Source organism: Eschrichtius robustus, chromosome 2 (genome assembly GCF_028021215.1).
Source record: "Eschrichtius robustus isolate mEscRob2 chromosome 2, mEscRob2.pri, whole genome shotgun sequence".
Lineage (NCBI taxonomy): Eukaryota > Metazoa > Chordata > Mammalia > Artiodactyla > Eschrichtiidae > Eschrichtius > Eschrichtius robustus.
In genome coordinates this window covers 33,779,694-33,801,960 of record NC_090825.1, presented here as the reverse complement: position 1 = coordinate 33,801,960, position 22,267 = coordinate 33,779,694, and the positions used below count along the sequence as shown (strand labels likewise).

The following is a 22,267-nucleotide window of genomic DNA, read 5'->3' as shown; positions in this document are numbered from 1 at the left end:
CTGGAGGGAGAGAAGAGGGTACAATGGGGGGTTTTATTCCCCTGGCTCACTGCTGGGGATCTCTGACGTCCCCAAATGAGGGACTCAACTCCTCCTCAACTAGCCCTCTGTCAACAGGTTTTCCTAAGTGCTCCTCTCTCACACCTTCTGGCTTGGGCATGGAGATACTATAAACCCGAACTGCTACCATCCCAGGAGTACTGCCCTGTGGCTTGCAGTTTTCTTTACTCTGCCCACATTTCTGTAAATAGTACCACCAGTAAACCTCCTCTTGTCCCAATTTAATCATGCCATCTGTATCCAACATACAGTAATTACTTCAGATATCTTTCTACAATGGAGTGATTTCAAGTGTGGTGGTGTTCTTAGAATGCAAATCTAGAAATAAACATATTTCAAGAATCAGAAAAGCAGCTGCTTTTGTTTCTCTTGGTATCTTTAAGAGTTTATGTCTCATGGGAATTTCAGCCCTAATCTCCTCAAGCTCTAAATCCTCAGGTGACAGTTTTGTCATTTTGCCCCATTTTATGTAGAGAACAAGCAATCTCAAGCAGTCCTTCAGCCTTTCTCACCAGCCAGATTAGAACACTGCCTAACGTCACCAATGGTCAGCCCTGGTGACCCAGGCAAATAACAAGCAGCAAATGGGCTGGATTGAAATGCAAAGACCCTTAACCCGTGGTAAGTAACACCTTTGAGCTAACAGAGACTAGCATCTAAGAAATCATCCCATCTATTTTTTTTAACTTAATTATTATTTTTTAACTTTTTATTTTATATTGGAGTATAGTTTATTAACAATGTTGTGTTAGTTTCAGGTGTACAGCAAACTGATTCAGTTATACATATACATGTATCTATTCTTTTTCAAATTCTTTTCCCATTTAGGTTGTTAAATAATACTGAGCAGAGTTCCCTGTGCTATACAGAAGGTCCCTGTTGGTTATTTATTTTAAATACAGCAGTGTGTACATGTCAATCCCAAACTCCCTAACTATCCTTCCTCTGCACCCTTCCCCCCCCCCCCGGTAACCATAAGTTCGTTCTCTAAGTCCGTGAGTCTGTTTCTATTTTGTAAATTAGTTCATTTGTACCAATTTTTTTTTTTAGATTCCGCATATAAGTGATATCATACGATATTTGTCTTTCTCTGTCTGACTTACTTCAGTTAGTATGACAATCTCTAGGTCCATCCATGTTGCTTCAAATGGCATTAAGAAATCATCCCATCTATTTTAAATAAAATAAAACAGAGAAGAAGACAGAGCTTACCCACATTCATAAGGCATTTTACAAACACATCTTGAATTCTGCAGTTTCTCCCAGCGCTGACATTCAGGCACTTCCGGTGCCAAAGGGGCATCTAAAAGAAAACGATAATGGAGAGGCGATCATTAGGTGAAAAGCTTCTTTATAGCAAACAAGGTATTATTTTAATTGTTGAACCAGGCTCTGTAATAGTCTCAACTGCAACAAGTTTGTACAGTAAAAAATAAAGCTATAAAGCATTTTACAAGAGCTAGAGCATTCCTAGGACCACCCAATTTCATTGGTCATAATAGCCGCCATTTCTTGAGCATTTACTCTTGGCCCTGCCCTTTTTATACATTGTGATATTTAATCCCCTTAATAAATGCCCGTTTAAGAGATGAGGAAACTAAGAGACAGAAAAGTTAGGAAATTCATGCTAGTTAACAAATTGGCCAAGCCAGGATTGAAGTCCATGTTTGTCTGAATTGAAGGCCCACAGAGTAGGTTCCCTTTCATCAAGTACATGGGGGTTTAAAAACTGTTTGTTATGTGGACGCATTTTGCCCACTGTGCCTATAATGAGACAGAAAGCATACCATCACTTGACCTATACAAGAAGAGCTCTCAGTATCTCAAGGACAACTAGAATAACCTCTTACATGTAAATGTCCAAGTGGTCTCCCCTCAACAGTGACTAAATGTCTGGAGGTACTTACGTTAATAAAATCCTTTCCTTTATTTTATGTTTCCTACAAACTGATAGAAAGCCAATCATCATTCCAGTTTTGACAGGAAAACACTTTGGTCCAAATTACAAGAGCATAATTTGCCACGGCCTAGGCTATGCCTGCCTACAACGTGAACAGTCTATACCACCCTGCAATTTCCACCTCCTGCCAGCTTCATTACAATGGAATTCAGTGGCATATACTTTTGCATCATAAAACTAGCTACCTGCTGGATATATCTATAAAGGTCATTTGCCTGAAGGATGTGTTTTTATGGGTACACAAACTATGGAATACTTCCTTACTTCAGAAAACATAAGAGCTTTAGACATGACAGGAAAATCTCATGAACAAGGAAGGCATAAACTTGTAAAAATGGTAGCAAGGTGAAGTATGCCTGCCGTGTCCAGCAAGGTCTCTACCAAGTACTTATTCTTTAAACATTCTCTTTGAAATGGTATTATCTTTTTTTTTTTATACAGCAGGTTCTTATTAGTCATCAATTTTATACACATCAGTGTATACATGTCAATCCCAATCGCCCAATTTGAAATGCAACGTAGTATCCTGAATTGGATCCTAGACCATGAAAAGGATATCGGTGGAAAAACTGGTGATGTATGAATAGAGTCTGTAGGGTAGTCAATAGTATGGTACTGTTTAATATTAATGTCTTGGTTTTGACCAACTAAATTGTGTCAAGGTATGTAATGTGTTAATATTATGTGAAGATGGGTAAAGGGTATATGGAAACTATACTTGCAAATTTTCTGAAATCCTAAGTAACTCCAAAATAAAATATTTTAATGGTATTATCTAGATCAATGCTTCTCAACCAGGGGCAAATGTTTGCTCCCCAGGGGACATTTGGCAATGTCAACAGACATTTTTGGTTGTCACCCCTGTGAGACGCTACTGGCATCTAGTGAGCAGAGACCAGGGATTCTGCCAAACATCTGATAAGGCACAGGACAGGCTCCCACAACAAAGAATTATCAGGCCCCAAATTCCAGTAGTGCTGGGGTTGGGAAAGTCTGATCTAAATGGACCAAAACTGAAGTTCAGTGATTAAGTCATGTACATTAGTTCTGCATTATTATTAGCAGTTTATTTGCTAACCGTTCATAAGGATAGAATTTCAAATTTTAAATATTTTCTCAAAGTTATTATAATTTCTTTGCAGAAAATCGCTTGTAGAATTACCTAGACCAAAGACGTTTGCATTTAAAAAGAATATAGCTTTGTTATCTTCATGGCTTGACTAACCAAGTAAACACACTCTTAGGACCCACCTACAGTATATACGTTTACTGTTTTAAAATCAAATATCTTCACATCAAGACTAAGTACTGATGCAGGTGCGGATAAATAACGGGCTAGTGTTTAAAGGATACAGAGTTTCAGTTTGGGAAGATGGAAAAGCTCTGGAGACGGATGACAGTGATGGTTGAACAATAATGGGAATGTACTTAATGCTACTGAATTGCACATTTTTAAATGGTTAAAATGGTAAATTGTATGTTGTGTATATTTTACCACAATATAAAAAAGACTAAATACTTGTACATCAGGTATTTTAAGACTCTGGAGGCTGACAAACCTGGAACTTTTGGTTTGTTATAGGCTTATTTTAAGGGTAGTTATTATTGTTATCTAAGTCTTCCGAAAAACATCCTTAATTAAAACCTTAATAGGATTTGCTACTGAGTGGGAGAAAATTCATACCAAATGTGTTATAAAGTGACTGAAAAAGACATTTCAGAAAAAAACAAGTATATAAAGTATATAATCTCATTTGGAAGAAAAGAGCAACCTCATCAACTGTACATTGTTCTCCTTAATTTTAGCATTATTGGTACAGGTCCATTACTTTATCCCAAATAAACTCATAGTTATACTTCAGTGCATGTAGAAAACAAAGCAGCTGTCTCTGCTCTGACAGCTACAAAGCACGTGAGAACAGGCAGGGCAGCCATTCCACTGGACACGCAGCCCTCCCATTCTGTCCTCTGTGATCTATTTAACACAATCAGTCACAGACTGCTCCATCAGTCACAGCCTGCTCTCTTTTCAGCTGTGAAGATCGAATTCACCTAATATTACTACTCATGGAATCAACTACTTCATCTTCACCATAGAAGATAAATTTCAGCATTGAATTAAAAATTATATACTCAACAAATAAGAATATCATATAAAATAGAATGCAAGTGCGATTTTCTTCTTTCTTGTTTTTAATTGTTACAAACATAATATTTTCCATTTCTTAAAAAAAATGTAGGGCTTCCCTGGTGGCGCAGTGGTTGAGAATCCGCCTGCCAATGCAGGGGACACGGGTTCAAGCCCTGGTCTGGGAAGATCCCACACGCCGCGGAGCAACTAGGCCCGTGAGCCACAATTACTGAGCCTGCGCGTCTGGAGCCCGTGCTCCGCAACAAGAGAGGCTGCGATAGTGAAAGGCCCGCGCACTGCGATGAAGAGTGGCCCCCGCTCGCCGCAACTAGAGAAAGCCCTCGCACAGAAACGAAGACCCAACACAGACAAAAATAAATAAATAAATAAAATTTTTTAAAAAATGTAAACAAAGAAGAAAGAGGAGGTTATTTTGAAAATAAATCTATCCCATTTTAAGTATCTCTAAAAGAAATAGTTTGGCTTTCTAAATCTCTTCCTGCCTTAGCTTCTTAAAAGACCATTTTATACCAGTGGACTTATTTACAAAACAGAAATAGAGTCACAGATGTAGAAAACTAACTTACGGTTATCAGGGGGAAAGGGGGGAGAGGGATAAATTGGGAGATTGGGATTGACATATACACACTACTATGTATAAAATAGATAACTAATAAGGACCTACTGTACAGCACCGGGAACTCTACTTAATACTCTGTAATGGCTTATATGGGAAAAGAATCCAAAAAAGAGTGGATATATGTATATGTATAACTGGTTCACTTTGCTGTACACCCGAAACTAACACAACATTGTAAACCAACTATACTATACTCCAATAAAAAATTTTTTAAAAAACTATTTTAATTTGCCATGTGTTCAAAATACTGGATATTTGGATTTCTACTATTAAGAACAACTTCACAAACCACAATACTTTTCCTTCAATAACTCTGCTTTGCAGGGTTATATGTAAGCGCTTTTAAATTTTCAATTTCAATAGCACTAATAAACTCTAAGAGCCCAAAAACGAAACATACAGAATTTTATATAAGTTATGATCTCAACTCTGTACTTCATAAAAGTACATTTTTAAAAATCAGGAGGAAACCAGAAATCAGCTTTTAGAAATTCTTTATTTTCTTGGCACCTTAACAAATATAAAGCTAATCTTTGATATGAAGGATTTAAGTTAAAATTTCAGAATCCCCGGGGCAATTCTTGCCTTTCCTTGAATTCTGTGAGTCTATCTGTGCCATGTGCAAAAAAGTCTGTTACCCACTCTATGAACTGACCTCCTTCTTGTAGCAGGGCAGGCACGGAGGGAATGACTCCGTTATGGAGGTTCAGTGCCTTGAGGAACTGCCGCAAGGACTCTCATTCCCTGAGTGTATGTGTCCTTGGACAGACCCAAGAGCCACTCACCTTTTTGCACACACTGGACATTCTTCATCTCAGGGCTCCACTTAAGGCTGGATCCACAGAGAAATGTCGAAGGACCTTCTAAGGACCTGCCACCTGAACAGGAAAAGGTCACCTTCTCACCAACGGTGTAGAAAGGTTTGTGGGGATGACTCTGTATGCCATCCATCAGTGCAGGCAGAACGCAGGCAATTTCTAAAGAGAAAAGAGAGAAGAATACAAGGGTCACTGCTTTCCTAAATCATCTTTTAAAAAAGAAGTGACAGCCTCGAATGGTGCTGATACACTTGTTCTGCTTTTTCTAATTAGAGGACAAGGAGGAAGAGGTGAGTTCACTCTTAGGATGCCCTGAAAGACATATCCCAACATGCCTGGCATGTTAATGACATGAATGACTGAAGGCCAAAACAGTTCCCACTCTCTCACCCCTGCCCTCAAAGCCATGTGACAACTTAAAATGAATAAGCCTTTTGGAGTCCTGAAGTCCAGCCTGCTGTTAAAACCAGACTTTTTACAGCTGCTACTTCTTGTCTGGTGAAGCCCCACTAGAATTTTCCCAAGAGTTGTGTTCATTTGCATATCATTAGCATATACCCAATTAGATATTTTGCTATCTGAAATCTTTAAAGAACCACCTTTAACCTTGCAACCATAAAAGTGTTAAATCATTTTTGGTTTCCCAGTTCTATCTTTTCTTATTCCATTACATTCATTAGCTCAAATCTTCTACTTGAAAAAACAACAAGGAGAAAAATGAGAACCATGCATAGTCATGGAAAGCGAGTCAGAATTCTCTCTAGTGGACTTTGGACAATATTCTACAAAGTACTGCTTTATTTTTGCACCATTTTAATCAGAAAACCCATTCATTCATTCAAAATCAGCATTCATTGAGTGTCTATATTTTGCCAAATACGTTGTGTGCTACTAGGGACACAAAACACTAGTCACATAATCTGCCTTCAAAAAGCTAATAATTTAGCATCAGATTTGTTTATTTCTGGCCATGACACATTTGCTGGTTTCACACTAATGCTCCCACTAAGACATATAGAAAGGCTGTACAAAGTTAAAAGAAAAAGTATTTCTGAGAGCATCAGACAACAATCAGAGCAGTGGAAATTTGAAGGCCCAAGACTCTAGAAAAAGGGAAGTCTAAAGTAGTGATTACAACGTTTGGTAATGCTTTTGCCCTTGAGGTTATTTGTAAATTTGAAAAAAAACATTTTTTTTTTAATGTGCTGAAGGGCTGCTAAACTAAGGAGAAAGCTGCAGCTCAGAGGCTGAATAGCTGCATGGAGTTTTTAGCAGTCTCACAGGGCTAGGAGACCAAAAATTAGAGTCCAGTCCTGTTACAAAGGAGGAGCCTCAGTAGAAATCCCATACTTTCCCTTATGATCCCTTAATGGATACAACCTGAGATAAAGGTAAACCAGACATAAACAAGCCTTGTTCTTGCCAGAAACAAACCTAAATCTTTTCTAGAGGAAGATAACATCATCCATATGTATTTTTTTTACATATAAATCTGGCATTCAACCAAAACTAATCCAACATTCAAAAATACAATAGAAACATCAACAGCAGATCCAGATGATGGGGTTAACAGACATGGACCATGAAATAACTATGATTAATATGTTGGAAAAATGAAATTAGAAGATGGAGAATATCAACAGAGAATTAGAAAGTATAGAAAAGTAGACAAATGGAATATCTAGAATTGGAAAATGAAATTAAGAACTCAGTAGAGTTCTTGAAAGCAGATTGTCACAACTGTACAGAGAATTAATAAACTGGAACATAGATCAATAGAAAATATTTAAAATGAAAGAGAGAGAGAAAAATCGATGTAAAACAAAAAAATGTAGGGAATTCCCTGGCGATCCAGTGGTGAGGACTCGGCACTTTCACTGTCTTGGGCCTGGGTTCGATCCCTGGTCGGGGAACTAAGATCCTGCAAGACACAGGGCATGGCAAAAAAAACCAAAACAAAACAAAGATAGATAGATATATAGATATATAGATATATAGATATATATATATATACACACACACACACACACACACACGTATGTATATGTATATACATTCTAAAAAATGTATAATTTGTGTCTCATGAGGAGACGTGAGCAAGAATGAGACAGAGCAATATTTGAGGACAAAGGTGAAGAATTTTCTAAAACTGACAAAAGACATTAAAGCATAGGTTCAAGAGTGCTTTGAAGATCAACCAGGACAAAGACAAAGAAAATCACACCTAGGCACATCAGAGTAGAGTTGCTTCTGGAAAAGAAAAAAAAAAAAAAAAAAAAAAAATCTTAAAAGCAGCCAGACCAAAAAAATATGATTTCCAAAGGAGAAACAATAGACTTGAAAGTTGACTTCTCACTAAAAAACAATGAAGTCAGAAGGCAATGTAATAAAATCTTTAAAGGCTTTAAAGAAAATAACTGCTAACTCAGAATTCCTTATCCAGTAAAACTATCCTTCAAAAGTAAAGATAAAATAAAAACGTTTTAGATGAACAAATACTGGGACAACTTTTCACCGGTAGATACACAATAAAGAAAAAGAAGCTCTTCAAGCAGAAGTATCTTATTAATCTTTTAAAAGAACTAAATTTTGGCTTTAATACTCTTAGCTAGGGAATATTTATATTCTATTTCAGCAATATTGATAGTTTATTTCTTCCCAAGGACTCTAGGGCAGAGAGACAGAAAGACAGACAGAAACAGAGAGAACAAGAGGAGACCTTACAAATCAGTAAGAAAAAGACTAACAAACCAACAGAAAAAATGCCCAAAAGATTAGACAGCCACTTCACAAAAAAAAGTATCCAAATACCCAATAAATATATGAAAACAGGCTTAACATCATTAGTCATCAGAAGAAATACAAATTTAAAAATACAAATTAAAAAATAAGATATTGCTACACACTCACCAGTATAGCTAAAAAAAAAAAATATTTAAGATAGACAATATCAAGTGTAGGTGAGGATACAGAGCAATCTTGACGTCTCAGATTCTGTCCAGGATGTAAATTGGTACAACCACTTGGAAGACTGGTAGCAGCTACCAACTCTAAATGTATGTATACCTGACAGCTCAGAACTTTTACTAATATGTATGTACTCAAGAGAATAAAATGTACCTGTGTGCACTAGGACTTTCCTCACATAGCCTAGACCAACTGATATAGAACAAATACATCCCTGTAGCTCTGTCTATCCATCTGCTGAAGAATCTTACATTGTAGTACAGCTGAGATAGAAACCAGAAAATAGCGTTAGGGTGATACAACATGCAGAAGCACTTACTCAGATGCCTACATCTAAACAAAATAGGATCAAAAGCATTTAAGGAAGTCGATTGTGGTAAATCCCTGGTGATTAAACTCTAAAGAATGTCCTGATGGTCTTAACCAGAACTGAGCTCCCTGACCTATTCTAATTTGCACCAGAAACTTTAAAATTGCAATAAAATGTGCCTCACCTAACAGGAGCACTAGCAACTAGAGAAAGCTGAGGGGTTTTTCAAGATATTCCTGAAATTTGGACAGGATCATATAAGCTTTTCAGGAAAAGGAGATCAAGACATGGGCATATGGTAAGCTGTTATTTATCCTGATTTTTTCCTTTCCACACTATTCTTTCATCTTAAATTATGTACTATAATCAAGGCCACTCACTCTGACAATGCATTTTCCCGACAAGCCACTGTAAATTTTCTCCACATCTGGCAACAGGGTCTCCAACAAGAGAGTATCCTTCATGGCAAGTATACACTATGTTTTTCCCAGCAGGAAACATGGCACCTTCATCCTAAACAGAAATAAAAGATGGAGAAAGGAAGAATGTATCTCTTTTGCATTAACAAAATGTTTCTTTAGATATATTCAGCCTATAAATCATGACTTCTTTAATCGTCAGGCAGCCTACATTCAAATAACTCATTTTGAAAATTGTCTGTAAAATTATTTTTTCCTGTAGAGTCCTAGCCAACAACACTGGTACCACCATTAATTGAAATAAAGCTATTAATGCCACTGTACTATAATTTATTGGCAGCTCCCCAAAACCAAACATTGTACTAAACATTTTACTAAAATTACTTTAGTGGACACTGCTCAAATAACTTCTATTACACTTTCAGGAAAGTATCGGATTTTGGAAATGTCCTTGTCAGTCAACTCTTCCTAGTGAGGTGTTATGGGCTGTCCATTGGCAATACTGCCCAAAAAATGTCATTAGGAACAGGCAGAAATGTTCAAATGTCCTATCAACATGTTCACGGAAGTTTGAGGTTCCCACGGATGACTTTCAGGGGAAGCATGATGTTGATCGTCACCCACTACCCTCCCCAGCCCCATCCTGTAAGGGAAGTGATGCTGAGGCTGGGTCAGATTCAAGGACGTGCCATTAGCCCATAATGCCAGGAGGTGAGATTTCACTGTGAAGCAAGGAAGAATCTGAGGTCTGAGCCTAGAGGGAGTCATCATTCTTGTTTGGTGTCTCTCTTGGTTCCTTTCCTTATCCATCTAGTTCTCGGCTACTCAAGAAGATGGGGAAGAAAACTGGCCTGGGAGAGGGCGTGGAGCTGGACCAGCTCTGCTGTAGGCAATAGAACAAAATTCTGTGGCGCCTTCTTCTCACAGACAGTCTTGTTCCTCCTGGCCCAGTCTGGCTCCATCATGAGAGTTGGTAGGAAAAAGAGCACCCAGATTGGCATTGTGATTTGAAGAAAATGGGGAAAGATATTTGATCTGCCTTGGTTCTAGCCCCTAGGCCTTCCTCTGCCTTGCAGAAGGGACTTCTATGTGAGAAAGTCTAACTCCACAGTGTCTAAACCTGACCTCTCTGTCAAAACCATTAGTAACAATTAAAAAAAAACAAAACTCTCAGGCTCTACACTAAACTTACAAAAAGAGGGAAAAAAAAATGGAGAACAAGGGGCAAGCAGCAATCTATTGTTAAGTTTCCTGGGTGCCTGTGATGTAGCCAGTCCACGGGACAGTGTTTGGAACCCCCAGCTCCTTACAGGACACCACATGCACTACAGTTGAAGACAGCGGCTTCGTGGTTTGCTTAAGTGTATGAGTCTGCCTGGCCTCATTCTATAAGCATGTTTCCTTCAGGAACTTCATGGATTGTGGTGGGACAATATGAGTGTTAGAGATTCTAGGTTCACTTTCTCTCTCCATACACACACACACACATCTCCTAACAGTACCTACATTCGAGGAAATTTCAGCAAACACTCAGTGAGTATATGTTCAAGGGCCTGGCATTTGAGAGACAAATTCTTCACCCAGAAACCAAGGCTGGTGGCACTGAGAAAATCCTGATGAACAATAGCTCCTATGTACCATGAAGAGATACTTCCTGGTGTTTGGAGGTAAAGCCTCATCATAAGAAGGAGTGAGAAGAGCACACGAATTAATATGGCCCCAAAGCCATATTAATTTCCCAGAATGACAAATGGCAGATGACTTGTGTTCCTTCCTGAACAAGAAAATTGCTCAAAGTATAATACAATGACCCATATCTCACCAGACACTGGCTAAATGTCTTACTGGCCCCTGGAATAAACCTAATGCTTTACCCCAACCCTTGTATTTATGAAAAATTTAAAAAGACTCCTTGCAGTGAAAAGAACAGGGTAAGTTCTCTATGCTGAAAAACTTGCTTATAGATTCCTACTTTCGTGTTCAGAATGGAAATGTTTAGCAACCCTCTGGCATGATTACATTTCTAATTCATTGCGTGGCGATATTGATTTCCCTTACCGCAGGAGATATATTACCTCCTGAAGAATTCTAACCACCTTGGGCCAAAGAAGAAAACTCACAAACTAAAACCCTCACTGCTAAACTAAAACGCACACATAAAATGTTTTTAGCACTGTTTCATCATGGAAGGAGGAAATAGATTATGACATCAGTAGAGAGCTAGAACTTGGAATGAACAGTGTATGTAAAGGAAAAAAGTATCTTTTATAACCAACTTGAACATATCCGTCTTTCAAGGCAGGAGGTGATGGACAGAATTCTGTTGGAACCAAAGACAAAGGAAAACAATGTGGTTCAAGCAATCTGAAAGGAAAAGGAAACAAAACATAATTAACATGATGGATTTTCCACAGTTTAATAAATATTTTACAGCACAGTGAATTTTTCATTTGCATCTGAAGGGACTCCATCAAGTGAGTAGTGGACACTGTGATGTGATGTGATGTTTTTGTCATTCTCAGAATAAAATATCTGATCCCATCCCATGATAGAAAACACAAATATCAACTCAAGCTTCCAAAAGATAACTACCAGATCAGTAGTATAGAAAACAAAGAAAAGAAAAAGAAATAAAGCCATTGGACAACACATATGCTTTATGTGCTTCCTAGAGGTCATCTGTCCCACACCCACTTTTTCTCCTGCTATTTGGTTCTTAAATACCTTTAACACACAATTCATTCGGTATTGAAAATAAGGTAATTCAAGTTCGTGATCCTGCGAGAGAGGTAACACAAAATAATAACTGTTTTTGACTGAGTGCTTACTATGTGCTAAGCACCTTGGCAGATGTTCGACAAATGTGCCTCAGCTCAATTCACACTCACAGTAACCCCATGAGATATGTGGAGAAAGGCTCAGCAAGTTTGAATAACTTGTCCAAGGTTATAGAGTAAAAAATACCAGGGCTGGATTCATGTCTAGTTAGTTAAGCTCCTAAAATCATGCTATTTCTACCTCTCACAAGGCAGTCTCTAGGGGAGCTCACAGTAACTGAAACCGAGCAGGGCCCTGTGGGGCTCCAAGGCACAGAGGCCTTTTTTTGTTCCCCATTTCTTGTAGGCAAGACTCCAGCCTCCATGACCTTCCCTGAGTTCCAAAGGGCAGATTTGGACAGTTGCTAATCAAGGGAGGAGCATCCAAGTAACCACCTGAGGCAAGATTAAAGAGGCCAGAGGGACTTCCCTGGTGGTACAGTGGTTAAGAATTCACCCTCCAACACAGGGGACTTGGGTTCGATCCCTGGTCAGGGAACTAGATCCTGCATGCTGCAACTAAGGAGCACACATGCTGCAACTAAGACCTGGTGCAACAAGGAGAAATTAAATAAGTAAAAATTTAAAATAGATGTTTTAAAAAAATTTTTTTAAATGTTTCATTGCTGAATCATACCCCTGGGTTAGAGTTCTTTATGCCACACCCCACTCTTTAATACTGTCCTTATTAACCTTTTCTGATCAGGGATTGGCAAAAAATCTAGAAAGATAATTTGAAGGTCATGTGAGTTGAGGAAATGTGTAAGATGCTTGGGTGTCTGGTATTAACATAGGGAGGTGAGATGCCTTATTCCTGGGTCTTGGGTGCCTCGTAATCCAACAATAACCAATATCTCTTGGCTGAGGAAGCTGGCGAACATGTGAGATTCTGGTAGGAGAACAATGTTGCCTTCGAGGGCACAGATCTCTGGGGAGATGAGGGTCTCTGAGGAGACCTCTCCCTCCGTGGGCATATTTCCTCTGCCTGTAGACATAAAGCTGGATGGACAGGGGCATCCTAAGGGAAGCACTGAGAGAATTCTCACTCTTCTTGGTGCTCAGAGGAGAGGAAATATCCTCTTCCTCCTTAGTATGAAAAGGAAAATTATGCTTAATACTTCACATCTCTGAGTTTCCTCAGTGTGTGGCAAGAATATAAGGAACTCAGCTCAGAAGGAGGCGACATTCACAGGCTATTTGTAAGGCTTCCCCTCAGATTTCGTGTTTCTGGAGTGGAGATAATACTGGTGTAGAGTGACCTCAGAGGCACTGCTGAAAATCAATGGTTAATGATAGATGTCATTGTTATCATGATTATGATGCCAAAATCTCGGCCTCTCTGTACACCAATGCCGAATCAAATCTCGGAGACAGAGTTTTGGGTGAAGTAGAAAAGGATAGCTTTATTACTTTGCCAGGCAAAGGGGGACACAGCGGGCTCCTGCCTTGAAAAACTATGTGTCCCCACCCCAGAGGATTTGATGAGGGGTTTATAACAACAGTCCAAGGGTGGGGTTTCTGACAAGATCAGGGTGTGTGCAGGGCTTGCCCTCCCTTGTCTCCGGTTGGGCTCCTAATCTTGATGAGCTTCTCTGGTCCCTCCTACCAGAATCTCATATGTTTGCCAGCTTCCTCAGCCAAGAGATATTGGTTATTGTTGGATTACGAAGCACCCAAGGAATAAGGAATAAGGCATCTCACCTCCCTATGCTAATACCAGATACCCAAGCATCTTACACTTTTCCTCAACTCAATGACCTTCAAATTATCTTTCTAGATTTTTTGCCAATCCCTGATCAGAAAAGGTTAATAAGGACAGTATTAAAGAGTGGGGTGTGGCATAAAGAACTCTAACCCAGGGGTATGATTCAGCAACGAAGCATCTTTTTTTTTAATATTGATTGATTGATTGATTGATTGATTTTTGGCTGTGTCGGGTCTCAGTTGCCCTGTGGCATGTGGGATCTTAGTTGCCGACCAGGGATCAAACCCGCATCCCCTGCATTGGAAGGCGGATTCTCAACCACTGGACCACCAGGGAAGTCCAGCAACGAAGCATTTTTGAAGATAGCTTTTGCAAGATCCTGGCAAACAGGAAGTTGGTATCAGACACCTGGACTAATAAGTGAAGATGTTAGCCGTCTCAAATGTATGCTTCATGCTTAGTCCAAAGTAAATAAATAAGAGAGAGTGGTATATCTGAAAAATAATGCAACTATTAGTGAATGCCTACTATATGCCAGGCACAGTACAAATCACTTTATCTTCTTAACCTCAGGCAATAAACCTATTAGCATTGTATCTACTATTTTTATCCTAACTTGCCCAAGTTCACAGAGCAAGTAGGTGGCAGATCTGCCTGATGCCAAAGCTGCTGCTCGCATGCACTGAGCCAGACTGCCTTCCAGTTCCCCAGCCTTTTGTAACACCTGCGTCAGGAAAACTTGAAGCACACAAGTGCAAATTGGCCACACTATGCCTCTCTCCTTCAACTGACCCCAATGCTAAGAGCAAAGCACTCCCTGACAAAAATCACCATTTAAGGTTTAAATCTTTCAATAGCAGCAATCGTGTATTCTGTGCTTACTGCAGAGGGCACTGAGTTTTACATAACTGCCAGGAGGTCTGGTCTCTATTACCGCAAGTGCTCCAACTCCTCGTCTTCGCATTGTCTGGTTTCTGACGTTTCTCCAATGCAGGATTTCCCACCCTCACTGGGAGGTGGGTTATTGCATTCTCGGCTCCTTGTTTTCTTCCCTTGAACACAGGGGCCCCAAGAGGACCAGCAGCTCCACCCTCCATCAACCCCTCCTGTAAATAAGAGACACGTTGTTCAGAGAGTCCTTGGAGAGGAAGATTTCAGAGCTCAGTAAGCTAAGCTTCCTACTATGTGGTTATTGGGGGAGGGGACGATCTGGGGTTTATTACCTTCACTCTGTTCACAATGGCCAGACTGTCTCTGCACGCTGACTAGGATTGTCCGTTTTAAGGCTGCATTAATGAACTTCTTGCAATACTATCTTAAATTTGTTTATTATTTTACAACTGTTTCAAAGCACTTTCACATGCATTTTATCATTCATTTACTTCTCACGAGAACGAATGGAGGTGGCCAAGAGGTCTGTTAACATTCTCATTTGATAGGTGTGGAATCCAAGACAAAGTGGTTAAATGATATGTGCAATGCTGTACTGGTGGACAAGAGCCACATCCAGACTGTAACCTGGTCTTATGGCTGAGTCCAGGCTCTTTTTATCACCCCACAGTCTCTTAGTAAGGCAAATAAGTTCCTAATGTTAAAGCAGTGATTGGGCATGAGAAGAGCATAGTCTATTGCAGCGGTCCCCAACCTTTTTGCCACCAGGGACCGGTTTCATGGAAGACAATGTTTCCACGGACTGGGGAGGAGGGGACGGTTTGGGGATGATTCAAGCGCATTACATTTATTGTGCACTTTATTTCTATTATTATTACATTGTAATAGATAATGAAATAATTATACAACTCACCATAATGCAGAGTCAGTGGGAGCCCTGAGCTTGTTTTCACTTGACACTCACTGATAGGGTTTTGATATGAGTCTGCAAGCAGTTGATTTATTATGGTCTCTGTGCAGTCGAACCTCTCTGCTAATGATGATCTGTATTTGCAGCCACTCCCCAGTGCTAGCTTCACCGCCTCAGCTCCACCTCAGATCATCAGGCATTAGATTCTCATAAGGAGCACGCAACCTAGTTCCCTCGCATGCGCAGTTCACGCTGTGAGGGTTTGTGCTCCTATGAGAATCTAATGCCGCCGCTGATCTGACAGGAGGCGGAGCTCAGGTGGTAATGAGAGCGATGAGGAGCGGCTGTAAATACAGATGAAGCTTTGCTCCCTCGCCCACCGCTCACCTCCTGCTGTGCAGCCCTGTTCCTAACAGGCCATGGACCAGTACCGGTCCGTGGCCCAGGGGTTGGGGACCCCTGGTCTATTGGGTACTCCAGGCTGGCAACCCCAGGGCTGGTGCTGTACAAAATGAGGAAATATGTAAGTAGGAAAAATGCTTCTACCCCCTGTCAGCATCCTTCTCCAATCTACAGGAACCTCCTCAACTCACTCTGGCCACCTTCTACCTCAGGGCTGGTTCATGGCTCACAGTTTTTAGTATTTTTCCCATCATATTCCTTGGAGGAGGTAAGAGAGAATTTGAAGCATATTCTAAGAGCTTTGCTTTCCTAGGTAGAAACTGATCTCAGGAACCATTCTCCCAAAGCATGACTTCTGATAATAGATGGGTGTGTTTACTGCTCCTTAGCTATTTCTTTTTTTTTTTTTTTTTTTTTAAGATTTATTTATTGATTGATTACTATGTTGGGTCTTCGCTTCTGTGCGAGGGCTTTCTCTAGTTGCGGCAAGCGGGGGCCACTCTTCATCGCGGTGCGCGGGCCTCTCACTATCGCGGCCTCTCTTGTTGCGGAGCACGGGCTCCAGACGCGCGGGCTCAGTAGCTGTGGCTCACGGGCCTAGCCGCTCCGCGGCATGTGGGATCTTCCCAGACCAGGACTCGAACCCGTGTCCCCTGCATTGGCAGGCAGACTCTGAACCACTGCGCCACCAGGGAAGCCCCCCTTAGCTATTTCTACTGTGTGACCTACATCCCTCTTCCCTCCACTCCCTCCACAGCCAGTCCTCAGTATCACACACAAAAAAACTAAAATAATTTATACAATTTTTCCCATGATCTTCCTAACCCCTTCTTCCACAATTAGAAATTGAGTTAATAATATAGTCCCCTGAGTATGTTAATAGTAGGTAATAAGAGCTTGATGTATTATGATTGCTACTCCATTCCTCACCAGCAGGGGGAGCTTCCATTTTATCAAATAGCTGTAAATCTAAGCCTCAAAGGAATGAATCACCGTGGTGGCATTTTAGTTTACCAGGACAGGCCACTTGGGGAGACATTTGGAGGCAAGGATGCTTTCCTGATGCTTGTCTATAAGCAACCGTGGTTTAGTCATGTACTTATTCATTGATCAAACATTTATTAAGTGACTTTATGAATCAAGAACTATGTCAGGCTGTGGGAATAAAGAAAGGAATCAAACAGTTCCAAATTTAAGAAGTAAGCTTTCTAGAGGAGAGAGACACACAAATAAATATAAAAATAAATATACACAAATCATCTCATACTTTGCCTACTCATAAAGTGAACGTCACATACTAAATACTTAAAACACCAAATGCACTGTTGAGCACACAGCCAATGTTCAACAAATATTTGTGAATGATTGATTGGTGGGACATAACACAAAATAGAAACAGAGGTGTTTCCAAGAGCTTGCCACCAGAAAGGTTAGTCAGTGCAGACGCAAGCTCTGTAGACCTAAGTTATGACAAAACCTTACTGAGATGACTATGGAAGGATGGAAGGTGTTTCAGGCATAAATCTGTTCTAATGGAGGAGAGTGGAGAATAGAAGGCAGTTCTGTTAGTTCAGATGGGAAAATAGAGAGATAGCAAAGGGCCCGACCTCAGTAGCTACAACCCGGAGGTGGAATAGGGAGGGAGAGACAAATTCAAAGCCCTATGAGACTTCCCCTTCTCCATACACGAAGAAGCACAATCTCAGAGGCCAGAGGGAAAGGGTAATTCCCTTTTCATTGTGTCCAGCATAACTTGAGAGAATGCAGCACACTGACCTGCTTGATCCCCTACGAGGGCTCCTTGTTCACACGCCACACCAAACGTGTATGGTTTGCAATGGCACTGACACTGGGTCCCCTTAACAGTGGCCATGCCACCATTTTGACAAGGCCGGCAATGACAGGGGTCAGATTCATCCAGATATTCCTCAATGGCCCGTTTCAGGTACAGCCTTTTCACAGAGGCACAGGGTACTTCCTTTACCAGCTCATACAAAGGTGTCAGCTACACAGATAAAGACATCACGGTCAGTAATCAGGGTTTTGGGCGAGAATATTTTCCTTTCAGCATTTTGGCTCAATCTCCACTAAAACAAAATCAAAAGCCACTCTTATCTTAATTCCAACTATTTCTTGTTCAAATAAAAAGAGAAAGCAATTCACTACCTTTACAAGACAAACCTAGGGGAAATTAGAAACAGATAGGGAGGGAATATTTTTTGTATTTTGTGTGCATACATAAAATTTTAAAAAACCAACAGGATGTTCATTTTCTAGTTACTGAAAGATTATTTTGAAGACAACAAATTTCCACCTCTGCAGAGGACAGAAGAAAAGGAAATGCACTTAAATTACAGTAAGGAAGCAAATGCAATTAAATTTGAGATTAAATATCCTGACTCTGAGATACTTAACATATCTCTCTAATGGAGACTATGATTGTCTCTCCCTGAAGAAATTTAAAACAGGTAGGCATTATCGCTCTGTGCTGGATAGTTCTGATGAAGAGCAACTTCAAGACCGGAGATGGATTGGCTACGCTCTAACAATCTGCTCTCCCAGAAACAAAAAGGCTCTCATTTGTAGCCTTTGCCGATTTCTGCAGCGTAACTACTCTCACCATGGCCAGTTTCCGGCTGCCACCATGATGTCACTGAGCACGGAGCTGGGAAGAGATCTGCACCATTGGCTCTTGAGAGAGTCTGAGTGAGCTGGTTAGAGCACCACTGCGAGTATGCAGATCAGCTCAGAGAGTCACATTGCCCTCCGTCTCTGCCCAAGCTCTTCTGAACTGAACAGCATTGCATGGTTATCTACCTGTAAAATGTCTCTTCTTTCTCTGTCCCTTTCCTGTCCAGCTAATAAGTTAGCATAGCTACGACAGTCACAGTCCTATGCAGGAAAGCACATAGTTGAGAATAGAAAAGAATGTCTGTTTTTTACCCTAAACAACAGTTTAGGGTTTTTAAAGATTTGCCTGAGATACTGACAATGAAAATAGGTCATTTTGAATATTAGTGAATGACACTTTAAGGTAAGGCTTCCCAGGAAAAACTCCCCCTCCCACTGTCACTGTTATTGGGAGGCAACCGGGGTCAGTATGGTGTTAGGAGGGTACCTGAGGAGCACTCGTAATTTTTGAGTTCATAAATGTGTCCAAGTTTCTTAATCTCAAACGTCAGGTTGGGCCTGGGATACTGCCTGACTCCTGGGGCAAGGAATAGATCATAGAATCACTTCTGCTACAACATGTGTTTTGGAAATGTGAATTTGCTCCATTGAGATTGAGATATTAAAAAATAAAACGAGCATATCACAAATACTGTGTTTTCTTATGTACGATTTTGTCCATAAGAAACACGGGCTGAACACAGAAAACTGCACACAGCGGAACCAAGCTGCATAAGAACACACAAAACACTCACACGCAAGCGCACATCTCAAACACCCATCTAGTTCACCGCCTGTATAATAAACCACACCAACCACAAATTGGTGCTACGACTGTCTGTCATTTCTGATAGCGCTCCTTCTACCACTTCACAATAATTCACAATCTGTAACCCTCCCATCACCCAGCAAGCTTCAGATCCTCTTCCAGGTTAACGTGCCACCTTTATTGTCGTCCGTGCATTTCTCAACAATTTAACGTGTATAAGACTGCTACTGTTTTTATTGGTGCCTCTCTTTTTTTTTTTAATGAGTGTCACAAAAGTTGTTGAGTGTTGGTTTCCTAACACCTTTTTTCCCACGAGCCCTGTGGTCTTTATTGTGTAATTTTGCCTAGCTCTCTGATTCTGAAGAACACATACGTTGTGTTACGAAAGAACTGACTGTGCCAATAAAACGTCCTAAAACTCTGCCAGCCAAATTGATTCTATCTTTTCAGAACTAATTTGCATGACCAGGAGCCTACAAGCCATGGCCACAGGAAGAAAGGTGACCTGACAAATGTAACACTAGACAAGCCCCTAAATGCCTTCCTCTTGCAAGAATCTGTAACTCCTCTGAATCAGGGACCAAGGAAAACATAATCGAATTTAGGTCAAAAGCTCGAAATGCAAATTTTAGCATTAATTTCTCTTGGGATTTACAAGACATTTAACCTTTACAACTGAAATATGGACATACAAGATAATGAAACTTGTTTCCTATTATGTATGCATTCATTTTACTATACAAAACGTAACTGAGATACAGAAAACGCTAATTACAGCCTTCTCTGTTTAACCACCTTAATTTAATCTCGTTTTCCCAGTGCAAATAAACATGACTGCTTTCTGGTGCTTTCAACAGAGTGTCACGTACCTTTTGTTTTACGACTTGGGGAAGTTCAGTCACAGATCCTGCCCAGCGAGAATATCTCCATTTGTTTCCAGCAGGATTGTCCAGTTCCAGGTAACTAAGGCCAGACACAAGGCCAGGACGTCCCCCTCTGACAAATGGGACCCCTCGTAACACATTGCCCTGAGCTCCTACTCAAGGAGAAATCAAACGAAATAAGTCTGGATGCACAAATGAAATGAGAATGAGAATATGAAATTGAAAGTCAATGAAGTAACACAACCCATTCAACTGTATGACATTCTGGAAAAGGCAAAACCATGGAGAGAGTAAAAATACCTGTGGTTGCCAGGAAGTGGGGTAGGAGGGATTTTTAGTATTTTTAGTGGATTTTTAGGATCTTTAGAGGACTTTTAGGGCAGTGAAATTGCTCTGTATACTATAATGGATACACGTCATTATGCATTTCTCCGAACCCACAGAATGTACAAGAGTGAACCCTCATGTAAACTATGGACTTTGAGTGATTATTATGTGTCAATGTAGTTTCATCAGTTGTAACAAATGGACCACTAAGGCCTGGATGCTGATAATGGAAGAGGCTGTGCCCACGGGGACAGCGGGGATATAGGGATTCTCTGTACTTTTTGCTCAATTGTTTTGTGAATCTAAAACTACTCTAAAAAATAATATCTATTAGGAGAGAAAAGAAAAGAGACACAACCATTACCTAACAGTAGATGATTATTAAGAAATTATTATTCATATTCTTAATGTTCTTAGTGTAAGAAGAAAATTTGTTATACAGGTGACTATCTTGTTTCTTAGAAGACACATGCAAGTATTTAGGGATGAAACATCATGACATCTGAAACTTCCAAATGGTTCAGCAAATATCACAAATATTTTAAATATATATTTCTGCATTGCTAAACAGTCAACATTATAAATACTATATGTAGATGTATATATCAAAACATCAAAATAATAATTATTGCATGTATGAGGTGGGTACGTTGGCGTTTTTTACTATGTTTTTTCAACTTTTCTGTATGTTTGAAATTTTTCATAAGAAAATGTTGGGAGGAAAAAGTTCATTGCATCTGGAATACTAACAGTAACCAAAATGCTATTAACAGGCATATATTAACACATAAAAAGTGTTCTAAGAAGTTTGAATACTAATCAAATCCTTTTTCTCATTTCTGTGCCTTATAATTTCAGAAATATTTTCATCTCCATGTATAATTGATTTCCACACTGGTCATGACTGGAAGTTCCTAACTTGCTGATCAGACTTATGTTGATTTTCATTTCCTTTTTTTAATTAAATTTTGCAATTTCATAACATTTTCATAAAATTTTGCAAGTTCAAAAATTACACTTTTATCATCAGAAGTGATTAAAGTCTCATATTTTTAAAGAAATGCCTGAGTGCTTCCTCATCTTCCTTGTTAGCTACGTTGTAAAATGCAAATAGTCACACTTTTAATGCAGTGTATTGCCAAGTTCAGTCCCTGAACTACTGGAATCAGAATCACCTAGAATGACTGCAGATTTCTGAGCTCCAGCCAAGACACAGAAGGACGTAGCTGAGAGAAAAGTCAAGTACTCAGCATTTGAACAGGCTGCCCCAGGTAATCCTCTTGCATACCAAAGTTTGAGAATCACCACCTAAACTGACATGCTTGTTTACAAACTACAGAGTCTAAGAAATCAGCTTTTATATTTATTTCTAAGCCTGTAGCCTCTCTCTCTACACCTCAGTGAGCTCTGTGCTCCAGCTGGCCCTCTTCCCCTAGACAATCAGCCTGGGGCAACAGTGAAGGGCCCAGATTGTGAAGCCAGACATTGGAATCTTGTGCCTGACCCCAACTGTGGTCTTGGGCAACCTTTCTGTGCCTCAGTGTCCCTGTCGGTAAAATGGAAATATGAATAATACCCAGTTCTTAGG

The 22,267-nt window shown here is 40.0% G+C and overlaps 1 protein-coding gene across 1 annotated transcript in view; it reads right to left on the bottom strand.

The window, feature by feature from the left end:
* Nucleotides 1-22,267, bottom strand: part of C7 (complement C7) — a 52,213-nt gene that overhangs the window by 4,288 nt on the left and 25,658 nt on the right. The window contains exons 10-16 of the mRNA XM_068535283.1: nt 20,338-20,504; nt 17,806-18,034; nt 14,761-14,932; nt 11,582-11,669; nt 9,267-9,399; nt 5,577-5,768; nt 1,273-1,363 (exon numbers count right to left, since the gene is read on the bottom strand). Of these exons, the coding sequence (XP_068391384.1) occupies nt 1,273-1,363; nt 5,577-5,768; nt 9,267-9,399; nt 11,582-11,669; nt 14,761-14,932; nt 17,806-18,034; nt 20,338-20,504 (1,072 nt within the window). The remainder of the gene's footprint in view (nt 1-1,272; nt 1,364-5,576; nt 5,769-9,266; nt 9,400-11,581; nt 11,670-14,760; nt 14,933-17,805; nt 18,035-20,337; nt 20,505-22,267) is intronic.